We start from the raw sequence: 18,898 nt of genomic DNA, 5'->3' as shown, positions 1-18,898 counted from the left end.
TGGCTGTGTGAGCACACTGCTCAACCATCTCAGCCTGTTTCCTCCTCTGTGCCCTGAAGGATTATATTAATGCCTATCTTTTAGTGCTGTTGTGAGGATTAGATTAAATGATCCTGTCTGTGCAGGCATAGAGGATCTTTGTAAGCCAGAGACTAATGGTGGAATTCAAGCCAGTGTGATTTTCGGAGCGCAGGAAAGGGCATTGGAGCTTTTCTGCTGCTCCTCCAATCACACATGACCCACAAGTGAACTTCCTTCCCTGCTTCCTTGAACAGAACCTGGTTTGAACCCAGACACCTGGACACCCTCGCTTGGGTGCCCAGGCCCAGCCGGTGGAAACAGGCCAGGCGGTTAATGTGTGACTCGCCCTGTACTTCGCTGTGCCCCAGGACACACATACCCCTATCCTCCTAATGGCCCCCCGCTGACATCCCACCCGACCTGCCCGCTGCCTGCTGCCTGCTGGCTGCGGGTAACAATTGGCCAAGTCATTCACCAGCCAGGGGCCAAAACCCTCAGAGACAGGGAGCAAAGGCCTCGTAGGTCCTGGGCGGGGCAGAGAAGAAAGGAGGACATGGGGCCAGCAGGTGACCGCAGGGGGCCAAGAGGTGACCACAGGTGAGGAAATCAACGTGCGGGGAGGGTAAAGGAATGTGGGCCATGGTCATTCTTGTGGAGTTGGCCAGGCCTGCTGGCTAGTGGGTTTCTGGGACACTTAGCTGTTTGCTATCCTTGGGTCTCAGAATAATAGAATAAGAGTTATCATCTATTGAGAAAGAGCCCACAGGATTTTACCTACGTTTTCTCTAATCCTCAAACCAACCTTGCAAGGTGGCTGAGGCATATCAGTGTCAGCGTTTTTGTACCGATGAGGAGACCAGTTTCAGAGGTGGAATGATTTGTCCGCTATAACGCAGCTCATGTAAACGGCAGAGTCAAGATCCACCTGAGCCCAAGGCCAGAGGGGCTCCAACTCCACCAGGACATCCAGGCTCCGGCACTGGTTTGGGTCAGTGGCTTGGAAGGCTCAGAAGGTTAAGACTGAGTCTTGGCCCCCCGGGAGAGCCAAGCAGGAGAGAAGGCCGGGTCTTCAGGAGGCAACTCGGTGCCTTCCCTCAGGATCAGCAGCTTCTCTCAAGCAAAGGCAGACGCCCCAGGAGGGGAAGCCCATCTCTCCCTCGCTCTCCCTGCTCAGCCAGTTCCAGCGGACACTGCAGACCCTCCAGCTAAAAGCCAGAAGCAGCCAGGGAGGCTGGCATGGGCCAGGGGTTCAGCAGTCCCCTCCCCTCCCATGCCACTGACAGAACTTATCTGCCCTCTCCCTGCACCACAGACCCTGGCCCTCACCAGATCCCTCACGCTCGCTATTTCTTAGCAGGAAACTGCTGGCTTTTGTTCCCTCCTGCATATTTCACCATGTGTCCTGTTTCAGCGGGACCCCAGGATTTCCCTCTCCTGTCTCCTGCTCTGGCTCTAATTCTCCAGCTCCCATTTGCCTTTCTCTCCCTGCTCTGGGTTCCCACCCTCCCCTTCCTAACTCCTGCAGTCTCTCAGAAGCAGCAACCCCCCGTGCGATGTTTACACAGCCCCAGAGTCAGAAACGCTGGAAAATATGAGACCTTTTGGGAGCCACATTCCAGGAAAATGAGAAGCCAGTCACAGCTCAGTGTCACTTTCTCTCCCAGCCTTAGGTGGGTGTGGGTGTGGGTGGGTGTGTGTATGCACGTGTGCACTGACTGCTTATGACACACTCTAAGTCTACTTATCAACCCCTGAAGGCCCCGCACTCTGAGAGACGACTCTAGGAAGATTGAGGGGAAGGGAGGATTAGTACAACTTCTCAAAATTTTTTAGAAAGTGGAGATAAAATGGCTTCCCACCCAAGACCTACCTCATCCTTGACCCCCACTGCCGGGGAAGCAGAAGCCAGAGGAATCAGTGGCTTCGTAGGGGCCTGTGCCCAGTGGAATTGAAGTGGGGTCTCCAGGGGCAAACACACGTTAGTCAGGTGCTATCAAGGGACCCCAGCATCAGAATCACTGGGGGTGTTAGATAGTAATGCAGATCCCTGGGCCCAAGCCAAGCCCCACTGAACCAAAGTTGCGGGTGGCAGGAATATGGTTAATGGGCTCACCGGGCAAGGCTGAGGCCCACTGACAGGTGATGCAAGGGAATGGTGACCCATGACTCTTCTCCTTAGAATTCAGAAAACGAGCCTCAGCAGCAGAAAGTAGAGGCTGAAAGTGGAAAAGGAAGTAATGAAAAGTCATCAGGCTTTGGAGCCAGATACTCAGATCTGAGCTGCCTGCTAGTTTCATGACTGGTGCAAACACTTCACACCTCAGTTTTCTCATTTGAGAGTGTGGCCCATTATATCCGCTTCATGGGTGGTTTTTCAAGGATTCAATGAGATGAGTGTCAAGTAGCCACCGTGCAGAGGATACTCAATAAACAGTGGCTATAAACAAAGTGATTATAATGAAAAACCCTGCGAGTTAGAGAGAAAATAGATTCTTTGAAAAGGTAAACAAAGTTGATAAGCCTTTAGTAGACTGACCAGGAAAAAAAAGAGAGACCACTTAAATTACTTGGATCAGAAATGAAAGAGCGGATATTACTACCGACCTTAGAGAAATAAAAATTATGAAGGAACTCTATGAACAACTGTAGGGCAATAAATTAGATAGCTAAGGTGAGATGGACAAATTCCTAGAAAGACACATTGTACCAAAACTGACTCAAGAAGAAATAGAAAATCTGAATAAACGTATAACAAATAAAGAAACTGAATTAGCAATCAAAACACTACACAAAGAGAAAAGCCCAGGCCCAGATGACATCACATGTGAATTCTACCAAACATTTAAAGAATAATCAATATCAACTCTTCACAGACACTTCCAAAAAGTGGAAGAGGAGCAAACACTCATTCTATGAGTCCACTATTACCTCGATATCAAAACCAGACAAAGACATTACAAGAAAAAGAAAACTAAAGACCAATATTTCTTATGAACAGAGATGCAACAAAATACTAGAAACCAAATCCAGCAACATATAATAGTAAGAATTATACATCATGACCAAATGGGATATATCCCAGGAATGCAAGGTTGTTTCAACATCTGAAAATCAACTACTGTAATATACCATATCAATAGAATAAAAAAACAAAAGCACCACGATCATTTCAACAGATGCAGAAAAAGATTTGACAAAACCCTGATTTAGAAAACATTCAACAGGGACTTCCCTGGTGGTCCAGTGGGTAAGACTCCATGCTCCCAACGCAGGGGGCCTGGGTTCAATTCCTGGTCGGGGAACTAGATCCTGCCTGCATGCCGCAACTAAGAGCCCGCATGCCGCATCTAAGAACCCCACACGCTGCAACTAAGAAGCCCTCATGCTGCAACTAAAGATCCCGCATGCTGCAACTAAGACCCGGCGCAACCTAAATAAATAAATAAATAGTATTAAAAAAAAACACTCAACAAATTAGAAATAGAAGGAAAAGTTCTTAATGTAATAAAGGGCATCTATGAAAAACCCACAGCTAACATCATGAGTAATGGTTAAAGACTGCATTCTTTCCCCTAAGATCAAGAACAAGATGAGGATTTCTGCTCTTGCCATTTCTAGTTCTAGGAGGTTCTAGCCAGGATGAGTAGGCAAGAAAATGAAATAAAAGGCTTTCAGTTTGGAAAGGAAGAAGTAAAACTATCTCCATTCACAGATGAGATGATCTTATATATAGAAAATCCTACAGAATTCATTTTTAAAACTATTGGAATTAATAAATGAGTTCATGAAGGTTGCAGGATAAATCTTCAATATACAAAAATCAATTGTATGGGGATATATGTATGCATATAGCTGATTCACTTTGTTATACAGCAGAAACTAACACAACATGGTAAAGCAATTATACTCCAATAAAGATGTTAAAAAAATCAATTCTACTTCTATACACTGGCAATGAAGAATCTGAAAATGAAATTAAGAAAACAATTCTATTTAAAATAGCAACAGGACTTCCCTGGTGGCGCAGTGGTTGAGAGTCGGCCTGCTGATGCAGGGGAAACGGGTTCGTGCCCCGGTCCGGGAAGATCCCACATGCCGCGGAGCGGCTAGGCCCGTGAGCCATGGCCGCTGAGCCTGCGCGTCCGGAGCCTGTGCTCCGCAACGGGAGAGGCCACAACAGTGAGAGGCCCACGTACCGCAAAAAAAATTTAAAAAATAAATAAAATAAAATAGCAACAAAAAGAATGAAATATTTAGGAATAAATTTAGCCTCCCCAAAGTGTAAAGCTTATACTCTGAAAACTACAAAACAGTATGAAAAGAATTTAAAGAAGATCTAAATTAATGGAAAGATATGCCATGCTCATGGGTCAGAAGACTCAACATTGTTAAGATGGCAATACTCCCCAAATTGATCTACAGATTCAATTTAATCCCTATTAGAATTTCAGTTGGCTGCTTTGTAGAAAGTGATAGGTTGATCCTAAAATTCAAATGGAAACTCAAAGGATCCAAAATAGCCAAAACAATCTTGAAAAAGAAGAATAAAATTGGAAGACTCACACTTAGAATTTCAAAACTTACTATAAAACAGTAGTAATCAAAATACTGTGGTACTGGTGTAAGGACAGACGTACCCTTATTCCATTCTCAATGGAATACAATTACAAGTCCAGAAACAAACCCTCACATCTATGGTTAACTGATCTTTGACAAGGTTGCCAAGATTGTTCAGTGAGGAAAGAGTTAGTCTTTTCAACAAATTTCTGGGACAACTGGATAGGCACATGAAAAAGAATGCAGTTGGGCCCTTACCTCATACCATATATAAATACTAACTCAAAGTGGATGAAAGATCTAATGGTAACAGCCAAAACTATAAAACTCAGAAGAAAACATAGGGATAAACATGACTTTGGATTTGACTTTAGCTATGACACCAAAAGCACAAGCCATAACAGAAAAAAATTAGATAAACTGGACTGAATCAAAGTTTAAAACTTGTGTGCTACAAAGTAAAAAGACAACCCACAGGACAGGGAAAAAAAACGCCTCAAATCACATATCTGATAAGGGACTTGTATCCTGATCATATGAAGAACTCTTATAACCCAACAATAAAAAGGCAAATAGCCTAATTTTTTAAATAGGCAAAGAATCTGAATAGACAGTCCTCCAAAAAAGATATACACATGACTAATAAGGATGTGAAAAGATACGCAACATCATTAGTCATCAGGGAAATCAAATCAAAACCACCATGAGATATCACTTCATATCTACTAGGATGGGTATAATCAAAAAGTCAAATAAGTATTGATGAGGATGTACAGAAATCAGAATCTTTATACATTGCTGGTGAGAATACAAAATGATGCAGCTATGTTGTAAGTTGAATTGTGTCCCCCCAAAAAAGATATGTTGAAGTCCCAGTACCTCAGAATGTGACCTTATTTGGAAGAAGGGTCTTTATGGAGGTAATCAAGTTAAAATGTGACCATTATGGTGGGCCTTAATCCAATATGACTGGTGTCCTTATAAAAATTTGACACAGAGACAGATAGACACAGAGGAAAGATGATAAGAAGACACACACAGAAAATACCATGTGAAGATAAAAGATTAAAGTGAAGTATCTATAATCCAAGAAACACCAAAGATTGCCAGCAAACCGCTCAAATCTAAGAAGAGGCAAGGTTCGATTCCCCCTACAGTTTTCAGAGGAACATGGTCCTGCCAACACCTTGATTTTGGACTTTTAGCCTCCAGAACTGTGGGACAATAAATTTCTGTTAAGTCAGTTTGTGATACTTTGCTACAGCAGACCTAGAAAACTAATATAAGCTACTTTGGAAAACAGGCTGACAGTTCTTCAAAAAGTTAAATATAGAGTTACAACAGGACCCCATAATTCCACACATAGGTAGAGAGAGAGAGAGAGATAGATAGATAGATAGATAGATAGATAGATAGATAGATAGATGATAGATAGATAGATACAAGAGAAGTGAAAACATATGTCCACATGAAAACTTGTTCATGAATATTCATGGAAGCATTATTCACAATAACCAAAAGGTGGAAACAACCCAAGTGTCCATCAACTGATAAATGGATAAAAAAAATGTGGTATACCCATACAATAGAATATTATTAGGCCATACAAAGGATGTACCTTGAAAATTTTATGCTAAGTGAAAGAAGCCAGCCCTGAAGAACATACATTCTATTATTCCATTTATGTGACATCTCCAGAATAGAGACATACATAGAGACAGAAAGCAGATGAGTGGTTGCTTAAGGCTGGGGCCGGGGTGCGGGAAGGAGAGGGATTGAGGAGGGACAGTTAAACTGTATGAGATTTCTTAAATGCTGGAGAGGGTGTGGAGAAAAGGGAACCCTCCTGCACTGTTGGTGGGGATGTAAGTTGGTGCAGCCACCATGGAAAACAGTATGGCAGTTCCTCAAAAAACTAAAAATACAGTTGCCATAAGATCCAGCAATCCAACTCCTCAGCATATATTCGGACAAAACTATAATTCAAAAAGATCCATGCACCCCCATGTTCAGAGCAGCACTATTCACAATGGCCAAGACATGGAAACAACCTAAATGTCCACTGACAGATGAATGGGTAAAGAAGAGGTGGTATACTACTCAACCATAAAAAAGAACAAAATCATGCTATTTGCAGCAACATGGATGGACCTAGAGATTATCATACTAAGTGAAGTAAGTCAGAAAGAGAAAGACAAATACCATATGATATCACTTTTATGTGGAATCTAAAATATGACACAAATGAACTTATCTACGAAACAGAAAGACTCACAGACATAGAGAACCCAGTTGTGGTTTCCAAAGGGGAGAGGGGGCTGGGGAGGGATGGACTGGGAGTTTGGGGTCAGCAGATGCAAATTGTTATATATAGAATGGATAAACAACAAGGTCCTACTGTATAGCATAGGGAACTATACTCAATATCCTGTGATAAACCATAATGGAAAAGAATATGAAAAAGAATGTATATAAATGTATAACGGAATCACTTTGCTGTACAGCAGAAATTAACAAAACATTGTAAATCAACTATTCTTCAATAAAATAATTTTTTTTTAGTGTACGGAGTTTCTTTTTGAGTTGATAAAATGCTCTAATATTAACTGTGGTGATGGTTGCACAACATTGAATATACAAAAATCCACTGAAATGTATGCTTTACCTTGGTGGTGCAGTGGTTAAGAATTCGCCTCCCAATGCAGGGGACCCAGTTCAATCCCTGGTCAGAGAACTAGATCCCACATGCATGCAGCAACTAAGAGTTTGCGTGCCACAACTAAGGAGCCTGCCAGCTGCAACTAAGACCTGGCACAATCAATAATAAATAAATAAAATAAGTAAAAACTTTTTTTACAAAAGCAATGTATGCTTTAAATGGGTGAATTGTATGGTATGTGAATTACATCTCAAGAAAGTTGTTATTTTTTTCAAAAGAGTACGAGAGGCCCTTGACCACAGAAAGCACTATTACACACTTGGCACTGTGCTGGGTGCTGACCAAGACAGCAAGGACAGAGGTGGGTCTTCAGAAGCTGCAGACCAGCGGTTCTCAAATTTGGCTGCAAAGGGGACTCACCGGGGAAGCTTTTATTTAAATCAACTTTATTGACATATAATTTATATATAATAAATGCATCCTTTCCTTTTAAGAATATAGTTCAGTGAGTTTGACAAACACATACTCTGGGTAACCACCACCACAATCAAGATAAAGAACATCTGTATCACCCAAAAAAAGTTCCCTCACACTCTTCTGCAGTCAATCTTCCCACCACCCCCCAGCTCCAGGAAAGTACTAATCTGCTTTCTGTCATAAGAGTTTTGCCTTGTCAAGAATTTCATAAAAATGCAACCATCTAGTAAGTACTCTTTTGCGTCTGGCTTCTTTCACTAAGCACAGTGTTTTTGAGATTCATCCACGATGCTGTGCGTAACAATAGTTCATTCATTTTTATCACGACGTACTATTCCCCTGGACCTTTATGAAACAGTTTGTCCATTCACCTGTTGTTGACTATTTGGGTTTTTCCAGTTGGTGAATTGTGAATTCATCGCTATTGTGAATAAAGCTGGTATGAATTTATGTGCAAGCCTTTCAGCAGACATGTTTCCATTTCTCTTGGGTAAATACCTTGGAGCAGAATTGCTGGGTCATAAGGCAAGTGTATGTTTAACTTTATAAGGAATGGTCAAACTGCTTTCCAGAATGGTTGTGCCATTTTACACCCCCACCTATGGTTGCCACTTTCAAAAATCCCAATGCCCAGGTCATGCCCCAAACCAATTAAATCAGAATCCCTGGGGAGGGGGACCCAGGCATCATTATCTTTAAAGCACCCCAGTGATTCTAATGCACAGACAAGGTCTGGAACCACTGCTAAAGATCTCAGGTGCCCTGAGGCAAGCAAACAGCAAAAGACACATTATATTCACCTACATCTGTTTCCTTATTCTTCCTTGATAGTGGAGAGGGAGAAGAGAAGCAAAACATATGCAAGCATCATCTTGCTTGACACCAGTGCCCTTAGCAAGCTTGGCTGGTCTCTCAGTTCAGATTTTTCCCCACCTTTTTTTGTTTTCTTGTGTTTTGCAGTTTTTTGGCTGCATCAGTGTGGCCCAGCATGGCATGCGGGATCTAAGTTCCCCAACCAGGGATTCAACCTGTGTCCCCTGCAGTGGAAGCGTGGAGTCCTAACCACTGGACCACCAGGGAATTCCCGTCTCCCCTCTTTTTCTGAGTTAGAAGAAGGTAGGAGGAATACAAAATGATAACTATTAGCAACATTTTGACCACTTAATTTTGAGCTTGGCATTTTAGCTGGGTTATCATAGAGCCCTACAAAAATAGGTCCTACTATAATCCTTGTGTTACAGATGAGGAAACTGGGGCTCAGAGGGGTTAAGTACCTTGCCCAGGGTCACACAGCCAGTTATTATTGTAGTCAGCATTTAAACTCAACAGTCTGTCTCCAAGGCCAAAGAACTTAAGCACTCCACTGGGCTCAGAGCAATGGATGGGTCTTGGAGCCATGAACCTCCTCCCACTACCCTGCTATCCTGGTAGCAGGAGAACACAACAAGCCTCCAACACAATTGTGAAGGGAGGCTGCTGGTGTGTTTATGAGAGAGCGGGAGAGTGATGTATAATGTGACTGAAAGATGGGGGTTAATTATGGGATTTCCTTTCCTTTCAAGCTTAAAGGATGGGATTTAAACCTCTCTGGTACAGGGGAGGAGACCAACTCATTGCTGCAGACTCCTCCCTTCACCCCCCTCCCCCCTCCCCCCCCCCACCCGGTGCTGAGGGCAGGGAGGTGCCAGGGCTGGGAGGAGGGTAGGAGAACGAAAGGAAGCGAGGTGAGAAGGGGCTGCCCGGAGGCTGAGGGGTGGGCCTGGGCAATTTGCCTGCCCTGCCTCTACCTGGTCCTTTCATCTAACTCTTATCTGACCTGGAATAAACAGCTAGCATTTTGCTGGAAGGAGCCGCCCTTGTCAGCTGGGACTGCTATTTCAAACAAGGGGGCAAGTCAGGAGTGAAAAAAGGGTTTCTCAGACACGTATCAGGATTAGGGGAAACTGGGTGTGGGCTGCGCAGGAACTCTCTGTATTATCTTTGCAACTTTTCTGTAAATCGAAAGCCAGCCTAAAATGTAAAGTCTCCTTTAAAATTATAAATCAATACACAAATGAATAAGATGTATCTGGAGGTTGTAGAAGCCTATAGCAGGCAAGTGAGGAGAAAAACAAAACAGAAGAAAATCTGCTGTGTATATACACACTGTGCACACGCTCAGATAAAAGTGGAAGACAAATCCTGGGCCATTCATTTTAAATCCTCAATAGGAGAAACAACTGGGGACAGATAAGGACCCCTATGAGATTTAAGGGTGGGGACTAAGGGAGACTTAGAATTTGCTCCCCTCAAGAGATTTAGGGGGACAGCTGGAGAGTGGGGCTTCCGTGAACTACAATGAGTTGCCAGTGCCTGTACCAGCCCCTTCTCTCTATTTGTCTCTGTTTCTCTGGCTTGCTCTGACTCACCTCCCTTCTCACCTGCTCCCTACCATTTATCCCAGGGCAGTGCCAGAAAGCCACTAGCACTAAGGTGCCCTTAGCCAAGTTGGTTACCGTCCCTGGGCCTCAACATTGGATCTCTAAAATGGGACTCCCATGAGCCCTGCCCACCTCCCAGGACTGAGAAGGTAAGGGGAAATGTTTTGTGTATTACAAAGTTCAGTGTAGATACAGGTGATTAAATGTTCAGAGCCAGTCTGCTCATAGTAGCCCCAAACTGGAAATAACCCAATGGCAATCAGCAGTGGAATGGATAAATAAATTGGGATTTATTCACATACTGGAACACAACACAGCAATAAAAAAAAGAATGAACCACTGCAACCCACTAGAACACAGATGAGCCTCCCAGACATAATGCTTAGTGAAATAAGCCAGACACAAAAGTAAACTTACTGCATGACTCGATTCATATGAAGTTCATAAAGAGGCAAAACTAATCTCTGATGGTATAAGTAAGACTAGCAATTACCTTTGGGGGATGTTGGTTGGAGGGGAGCATAAAGGCTGCTTCTGGGGTGCCAGAAATGTTCTAGATCTTGATCTGGTTCATATAGATGTACAAATTTATCAATTTGTTTGCTTGATGGTATGTGAGTTATACCCAACTAGACAATGTAAATGCCTAGATTTATTATTTGGAGCATCTTTTTTTTTTTTTTTTTTTTTTTTTTGGCCACACCATGCGGCTTTCGGGATCTTAGTTCCTTGACCAGGGATTGAACCCGGGCCCACGGCAGTGAAACCACCAAGTCCTAACCACTGAACTGCCAGGGAATTCCCTATATGGAGCATCTTTGTGTTAGGAGGTAGGAGAACTTTTTGAAGGAGAATTTTTAAATGGTTTTTCTGCTCCTTCTTTCCTGCTCTCATCCACCCCCTCAGCCTCTCCCTATATAGGAACTTCTTGTTTCTCAACATTCCTTTATTCCACTCCTTTACTTCTTCATTGGAACCTCTACTGCCGGCCAGGCACTATTCTAGAAGCTGAGGGAGCAACATACCTCTCAACAGGCCCAAGTGCAATAAACATGTATTTAACATCTGCTCTGAGCTGAGCACTGAAGGCCCTCCTCTACCAGCACTGAGCATTTTCTCTCAAGCAGGTCCAAGGGGCAAAGAACGAGGCACAGAATATCTGGGCTCCTTTCTCGTTTCACCTGTGGTTCCAAGAAAGAAGACGCCTACTATGTGTCAATGTGCATTTAATCCTCGATAACCCAGCTCACACAGCTGGAAGGCAGCAGGGTAGAGTTCAAACCCAGGTATGTCTGATTCCTATGTCCCTGCCCTTCCTACCACTCTCAAGACCTCCCAAGAGCCAGATGAGTTTTGCTCTCTCCCTGGAACTCTGTGGTAGTCAGACTCCAGATGGTCCCAGTGATTCTTGCCTCCACTTATTCATGTCTTTATAAGTCCCTCCCACACTCAATGGGGCTGACTTGTGTGACTAATAGCATATTGTAGAAATAGTGTCTGTCTTCCAAGGCTAGGCTATAAAAGACATGGGGCTTCTGCCTTGCTGTTTCTTGAATCGCTCACTTTGAGGCAGCCAGGTGCCATGTTATGAGGACATTCAAGCAGTCCTATGGAGACGGCTGTGTGTCAAGAAACTGACACCTCCTGCCAAAAGCCAGCCGCAACTTGTTAGCCACATGAATGAACCATCTTGGAAGGAGATCCCCCAGCCTGTCAGGCCTTCAGAGGACATTAGCCCCACCTGACATCTTGACTGCCACCCCATGAGAGACCCCAGCCCAGAACCGGCCAGCTAAGCCACTCCCAAATTTCTGACGCACAGAAACTGTGTGCTGCTGCTTTAAGCTACTAAATTTGGGGGTAATTTGTTACATCGTATTGTGACGTATAAATAATAGAGACCCGCTCAGAGCCATGGGCTCATGATGCAGGAACAGTCTGGAAGGAGGCATGTGTAGGCATCCAGAACCAGCCACTTACCAGAGGGGTGGCCAGAGCGAGCTGAACTTGAGGGGACAGGAGAGGATCCATATCAGCAAGAAATCCCCAGTGTGTGGGAAAAGAACTGTGAAATAAAAGACCAAGCAAAGCGGAAGTCCTGGCACCCTCTTCCCTAGAAACTTCTCACGCACTTCATCTATCTCAGTAAATAGAACCACGTGTACCCGGTGACTCTGGCCAAAAACCTGGGAGTCATCCTTGAGCCCATTCTCACTCTCACACCCAACATCCCATCCACAGCCAGGCTCTGGGCTCTACCCCAGAATGCATCCCAGGCCTGGTCCCTTCTCACCATCTTTCCGGCAAACGCCATGGACTAAGCCGCCAACGTCTCTCACCTGGGCAACATCAGCCGCCTCTTGACCCATCTCCCTGGTCCTACACTTTTGCCTGCTCAAGGTCGGAGTGGCCTTCTCCAAGTGGAGATCAGATCACGTCTCTCATGCTTAAAACCCACGAGTGCTCACTACTCTCCAGCCACACGGCCTTCTTTCAAGCGTGACAAGCTCACCTCACCTCAGGTGCGCTGTCTCTTTCCATCTCTCAAATCATAATGTAACATCATTGGAGTCTCATCTCACACAATACTTCCTTGGAGGAGTTGTCCTGGGCCACTCAGCCTAATCATTCTCTAACCCCCGCTCTAGCTCGATTCCCTCATAACTTGTTTGCCTATTTATTGTCTGTCTCCCCTGTGAGAGTGTCAGTCCCATGAGGGCAAAGGCCTTCTCTGTCTTGTTCACCTACAACAGTGTCTGGCATATGGAAAGAGCTCAAAAAACATTGGTTTAATGAATCCCTTCTAGAGGCAGGGGGATGGATGAGATGACCTCCAAGTTGATCTGGTTATAAACTCCAGAGTACAGAGCTCTGCTGTGGGTCCTGGGGCTCACATCACCCTTTCCCAGCAGGAGGAAAAGGCAGGGCATTAGTAAGATCTGTAGTTTTAGGGGAGAGACCTGCCAGGTGGGTGGAGCTCACACCACCAGTGGGTACCATTTCCTATAGAGGAAAATCCTATAAAAAGCCCCATTTGTCTGTCTGGCCACTGCCCTGTCAGTCCACCTCTTCCCTCCGGGTTAGCCTCATTGGCTGGGCAGAGCAGGGCTGCTGCAGCCTGGTGTATGCTGACCCCCCAGCGCATGTGAGAACAAGCAGGCTACGCCCCCCAGAAGGCATCTTTGTCATCTCTCTGCATCCACACAAGAGGCAGCTGTACAGCAAGGAGCCATCTTCTGTCACACCTCTCAGCCTCTCTGGACCCCCCATTCACCCTATTCAGGCCCTTCACCGGACATTCATCACCTATCCTCTACGACTGTATCCACCACCGCAAGAGATGGAAGGCAAAGGGGGAAAGGCAGGTAAGGATCAAGGAATGTCTGCCCCTACCTAGGCAAGAGGGACATTTTAGAAGGAAGCGCAAAGGCCCAGGGACAGAAATGGGTGAGGAATTATACTGTGAGACCTTGGGGAAGTCATTCAGCCTTTGGGTGCCTCGGTTTATCTGTAAAACAACGAGATCTTTCGGCCTGTTTTATGCTCTGGTAGAATTAAAAGAATAAAACCAGATAACGCATTGAAGTGTTTTCTAAGGCCTACAGCACTGTACAAATGTCCATTGTTATTAAGAGAAACAGGTGCAGGAAGGGGGCGGGGGTTGATAGGGGAGGAGCAAGAACACCAGAAGGTTCTGGGGTTAAAGGTGGAAAAACTCTGCTCTGGATGAAGAGAACAAGGTGGGAGATGCAGGGAGAGGCAGAAACTCACTTTCCCACCCAGAGAAGAAAAGGCTGAGGTGGTCAGAAAAGCAGAAGACAACAGAAGGGGCAGAAACTGTCCAGATGGCAGAAACAAGCCAGGCCTTTGGCACTTCTGCTGGGACAGCCCTCCAGCCTGGAGTTTCCAGATGGAGAGACCCCTCCCCTACCCCACAGCAAGGCTGTGTACTCTGCTTGAGCAAGGTCACTCAGGAGGAAGTGGATCCCCTCTCAGAGAGGCCTACTCCACCAGCACCTTTCTCCAATGTAACTCTCCGCCCTCAGAGCTACCAATTGGTAATAATCAATTACCTGTTATGTTTTTGAGCACCTACTGTGTGTCAGGCACTTCCTCCAGAAAGCTGAGCGCATCTGACGGAACAATTTCCTTCCCAAGTCATCCATCAAAATCCATCCTGGTGTCATCCCCACCCCCACCCCCATTACTCCAAGGCTGCCACCAGGTGATCCCTCTTCTGCCAAGGCATGAGAGGATGCAGCAAGGGACCAGCCCACCTGGCCAACCAGGACCCAGCAATTCCTCTGGTCTTTCTTTCCTCCTGTTTTCCTCTCCCACTAAGACCAGCCAGGAAACACTGATGGGGAAACTGAGCACCAAAGTGGCCAATGAAGAGAGTGGGACAGTCGCTCAAGGAGGTTCCAGACCCAGCGCGACCCTGACCTCTGACCTTTTTCCACCTCACCCCCACTCCCCCTACTTATCCCCTTCTCCGCCCTCGGGGTCCTATGGCTGTGGCACCATCCCGCGTTTTTCTAGGCTGGCCAAATCCGGCCAACTAGGGCTCTGCGCGGCCCAAAGGGGAATTGAAATGCATCCCTCTCCCCCTCCATACATCCACTTCCCTTGCGAACTAGGTGGAAATGCCTTCAAAGGCCCTTCTCCAGGAGCTCGATCCCCGCCAGCCACCCCCAATAGCCGCCGAGCCAGCGCATCGCGCCCCCATCCCCCTCGCCGCCCCCCGCCCCGGCCCTCGCCTTCACCTTGACCTGAGCCAGCTCCGGGGCCCAGAAGCTTTGCATAAACAAAGAGAGAAGGAGGGGACGATCAGGGCACCGCCCCCGGCCCGCCAGCGCCCCCCGCTCCAGTCCCGTGACCCCTAGCCCGTCCCGTCCTCAAGCCCCCCGCGGGGCCAGCGGCCCGCAGCCCCTTACCTTGGCCTGGCATTTCCGATGACAGGAGAAGCTGCAGACTGCAAGAGGGCGAGACACAGAAAGAAAGTTTAGCCGCGAGGTATGAAATGGAAACTCCGGCTAAATCTCCTCCCACTCCCGCCCGCAATCCGCGCTCGGGAGGGAAGGAGGGACGGAGGGAAGGAGGGACGGAGAGAGGAGGGGGCGGGGGGCTGCCGCAGCTCCCCGGGGCCTGAGGGGCGAGAACGCCCGGGACTGCGAACCCGCGGGCCCAGGAGGCGCCTAGACCACGTTGCCAGAGCCCCTCGGGCGGCCGCGGGAAGTTGGGAGGAGCCGGGGGAGAGGAGGGGAACCGACTCCGCCGCTGGATCCTTGCAGGGGGCAGAGGTGGCCCGGACCCAGGGTCCTTGTCAGCCGAGCTAGGAATAAGGGGACCTTGTCCCCTTACACGCCAGGCAGGCAGCTGGCACCCGGGAACCACGATCCCACTCACTCCCCCCAGGAGAGACACACAGACCCAATTCATGGTCCAGGAGAGGCCCGCGCGCACGCACACACACACAACCAATAACCACTTACACCCATACACTCAGCCATACGTGCACACATAGCCAGCCTTGCACACCCACTCACAAGCCCAAGGAGAAACCTCTAACTGGGGGCGGGATGGGGGGCGTCGCACACACAATTTCACGTGAGATCCTCGGAGTACAGCCTGACACAGACGTGTGGGCACAGATTCACAAACTTTATGTGTTGAAACACACGTGAGTTGAAACACACACACACACACACACACACACACACACACACACACACGACTTGCTCTGCCCTCCCACTACCAGAAGCTGGAATCAAATTTCCTGTGGGGTTCCCTCGGCCTGGAATGTCCCAGCCTGCGCACCCTAACCCCCGGGCCCTCCACCCAGGGTTTGGTGAGCCCCTCTCACCAGGTCCCGAAGATGGGTGAGGGGTCTCCTGAGCTGAGCTCCTGCACTGACTTGGGCTGCAGCGGCAGGTGGGTCAGGGGCGCTGGTTAGGGAACAGGGAGCCGCCCTGACGGCGAATCCTCACAGCCCCGGACCACAGTCGGCTGCTCTGGCTCCTGGATCTACAGTTACCCAACCCCTTTCCAACCACGAGCCAACCAGATCCCCAGCAGAACGCAGAAGGGAGACTGAGGCACAGCTGAAGGCCCAGAGCCGCCAAACGAGGCTCCAGGGCACCCCACACGACGGCTTCTGCTTTGTCGGTGGGAGTAGGGGTCGGGGGGAAGCTGGGAGGCACACCGGGTGGAGCCTGGGATGTGACCTTGGCCGGCCCTTGTTCTCCCAGCACCTAGTTCTGGCCCCAGCTCAGGCCTGTGATTCAGCCAGTGCTGCGCAAGGCTTTCCTGACCCCAGCAGCTACGCAGCCCGGCCCGGGGACTTCTCCGCCCCTGGCCACCCACGTCAAGTCAGACCCATCCATCAAGGCTTTCTGCTTCTCCCTCGGCCCCACCCCACCAATCCCAGGCAACGCCCCTGCAGAGCGTGTTTCCACTCTGACGCCGGCAGCCTGCCTAGCCCCACCCCCATGCCTTCTTTTCTGGCCTAGGAATGTGGAATTGAGAAAGCCTCTGGCCATGTGGCCTAAGCTTTGAAGGCCCTTCCAGTCAGGCAGGCGCCCTACTGGGCCACTGCCTCCAGACCAAGGACCTTTCCTCTTCCTCTGCTAATCAAATGCCAGGTCTTCAAGAATAAGGCCTGGGCACCTCCTCTGGAGGCCTCTGTCACTCTTCCCTCCTCCTTGAAGGCATCACCACAGAGTGCCATTTCCTGCACCATCTTGGTTCCTACGCTTGTGGACTCCTTCAAGGAAGGAACCTCCTGGCTCTCTCTCTCTCTCTCTCTCTCTCTCTCTCTCTCTCACACACACACACACACACACACACACACACACACACACGAGATATAGTGCCTGGTACATAGTAGAGGCTTAATAAATGTTTGCTGAGTTGACCTGAAGATCTCCCCTGGAGTTTATGTGCACCCCCATTTAATCGTCCCCCCCCACTCAGTCTTTTCCTGAACCATAACCCTCCCCCCAGCGTCTCATAGTCAATCAATGACACCCCTAAGTGTTCACTCCAGGCCTCCCAACCCCACTCTAGACACTGGGAGGACAATGAGAGCCAGGACTCCATCTTTCTTCGGCATCAGACTTCATACTCCTGACGTTCACAGAGTGCATCAAAACTTTCCTACCTCAGGGCCTTTGCACTTGCTCTTCTGGCTGCCTGGAAAGCTCTCCCTCACTCCATCTCTCCATTGTTCACCAAGCCACATCCTTCTTCTACTTCTAGAATCCACTGAAAGCCATCTCTTCAAAGAGGCTTTCCCTGACCACCCAAATTACAGTAGGCTCCCCATTATTCTTTCTCAGCAGCACCCTGATAAAATCCTCTTAGCACAGCTCACAGTCTGAACTCACCTGGGGTAATTCCTGCTCACTTATATATAGTATATCTCCCCACACTAGATGGATGACGGCAGGGAACATGCCTGTCTCATTCACACTGTATCCCCAGCAGCTAGAACAGTGTCTGCTCCAAGCGCACAGCACCAAACAGCACCTTTGTGCAAATTAGAAAAAGTCCCACCCTCTGGGCAGACCAGCCCACTGGACACTGACTATAGTGTCTTTGTGGGAATGGCAAGAAGATGCTCGTTCTCCAGGAGGACCCAGCCCTGTACCTGGATGCATGGCTTGGTGAGCAAAATGTGGACTGATTCCAGTGCTCTCTCGGGCAGGCACTCTTGGCAGTGAATGGCCTGCAGGGCAGGCCTGCCTGTCACACAGTGGACAGACACTCAATAAATGCCCTTGAATGGAGGGCAGATGGGGAAATCATTGGGCAATTGCAGTACAGTGTGCTGAGTTCTCCCTACGTGCTGGAATGCAGAGAGCTTGTCCTTGAAAGCTCTAGAGTGGGGAGCAAAGGAATATACCTCCCCCAGCCCCCAGCCCCCAGCCCCCAGCTCAAAAGACAAAAGCTCAGCAAACTGAATTCAAGTGGCAGGTTCCAAGCAGCGCAGGCATTGCCAAGCCCCCACAAATGAATTTTTGCACCTTCAGAAGCACCTGCTCCCAACCCCAGGGAAACCCTCTTGCCCTGAATCCCCACCAGAGAAGGCTCCTTTACAATCTTAGTCACCTGTCTCAGGTATTCTCCCATAGGGCAGTATTTCCTACTCTCTAACCTGCATCCCTCCTGCTGTAATTTGAAATATGCTGTTTAGCTGGCTTCTCACTTCTCAGACCAATGGCACGTTCAAATGTGTCACAGAAAGGTAAACTGCGGCAGCAAGCCTCCAAGGTAGCCCCCAGTGTGTCTCGCCTCCTGGTATGCTCACCCTTCTGCAGTCCCCTCCCACAATGAACTGGTTTATATACCAATTGGATATTGTAGAAAAGATGGTATATGACTTCTGAAGCTAAGTCATCAAAGGCACTGGTGGCTTCAGCCTTTGTCTCCTGGATCACTCACTCTAGGGGAAGCCAGTTACCATGTCATGAGGACACTCAAGCAGCCCAGTACAGAGGGCCATGTAATGAACAACTGAGGCCTCCTGCCAACAGCCAGCACAAAGTTGACTGGCGCACAACTGAACCACCTTGGAAGTGTATCTTCCACCCTGTCAGGCCTTCAGATGACTACAGCCCCAGCTACCTTGACTGCAACTTCATGAGACACCCAGAGTCTGAACCACCCAGTTACGTGGATGAATCCCCACTCATGAATCCCTGACCCACAGAAACTATGTGAGAGAATAATTCTGTACTTGTTTTAAACTGCTAAGTTTTAGAGT

The 18,898-nt window shown here is 47.8% G+C and overlaps 1 protein-coding gene across 5 annotated transcripts in view; it reads right to left on the bottom strand.

Moving 5' to 3' along the window:
• The window catches only part of TNS1 (tensin 1), a 200,871-nt gene that overhangs the window by 160,301 nt on the left and 21,672 nt on the right, over positions 1-18,898 (bottom strand). For all 5 annotated transcript variants that reach the window (XM_060105836.1, XM_060105831.1, XM_060105832.1 and 2 more), the window contains exon 3: positions 15,069-15,106. Coding sequence is in view for 4 of the 5 variants with exons in the window: in XM_060105831.1 (XP_059961814.1) it covers positions 15,069-15,106 (38 nt within the window). In the remaining variant the exon portion in view is untranslated. The remainder of the gene's footprint in view (positions 1-15,068; positions 15,107-18,898) is intronic.

This window comes from Mesoplodon densirostris, chromosome 8 (genome assembly GCF_025265405.1).
Source record: "Mesoplodon densirostris isolate mMesDen1 chromosome 8, mMesDen1 primary haplotype, whole genome shotgun sequence".
In the NCBI taxonomy this organism is placed as follows: domain Eukaryota; kingdom Metazoa; phylum Chordata; class Mammalia; order Artiodactyla; family Ziphiidae; genus Mesoplodon; species Mesoplodon densirostris.
The sequence above is the reverse complement of the archived record's forward strand: the minus strand, read 5'-3'. Positions and strand labels throughout refer to the sequence as shown.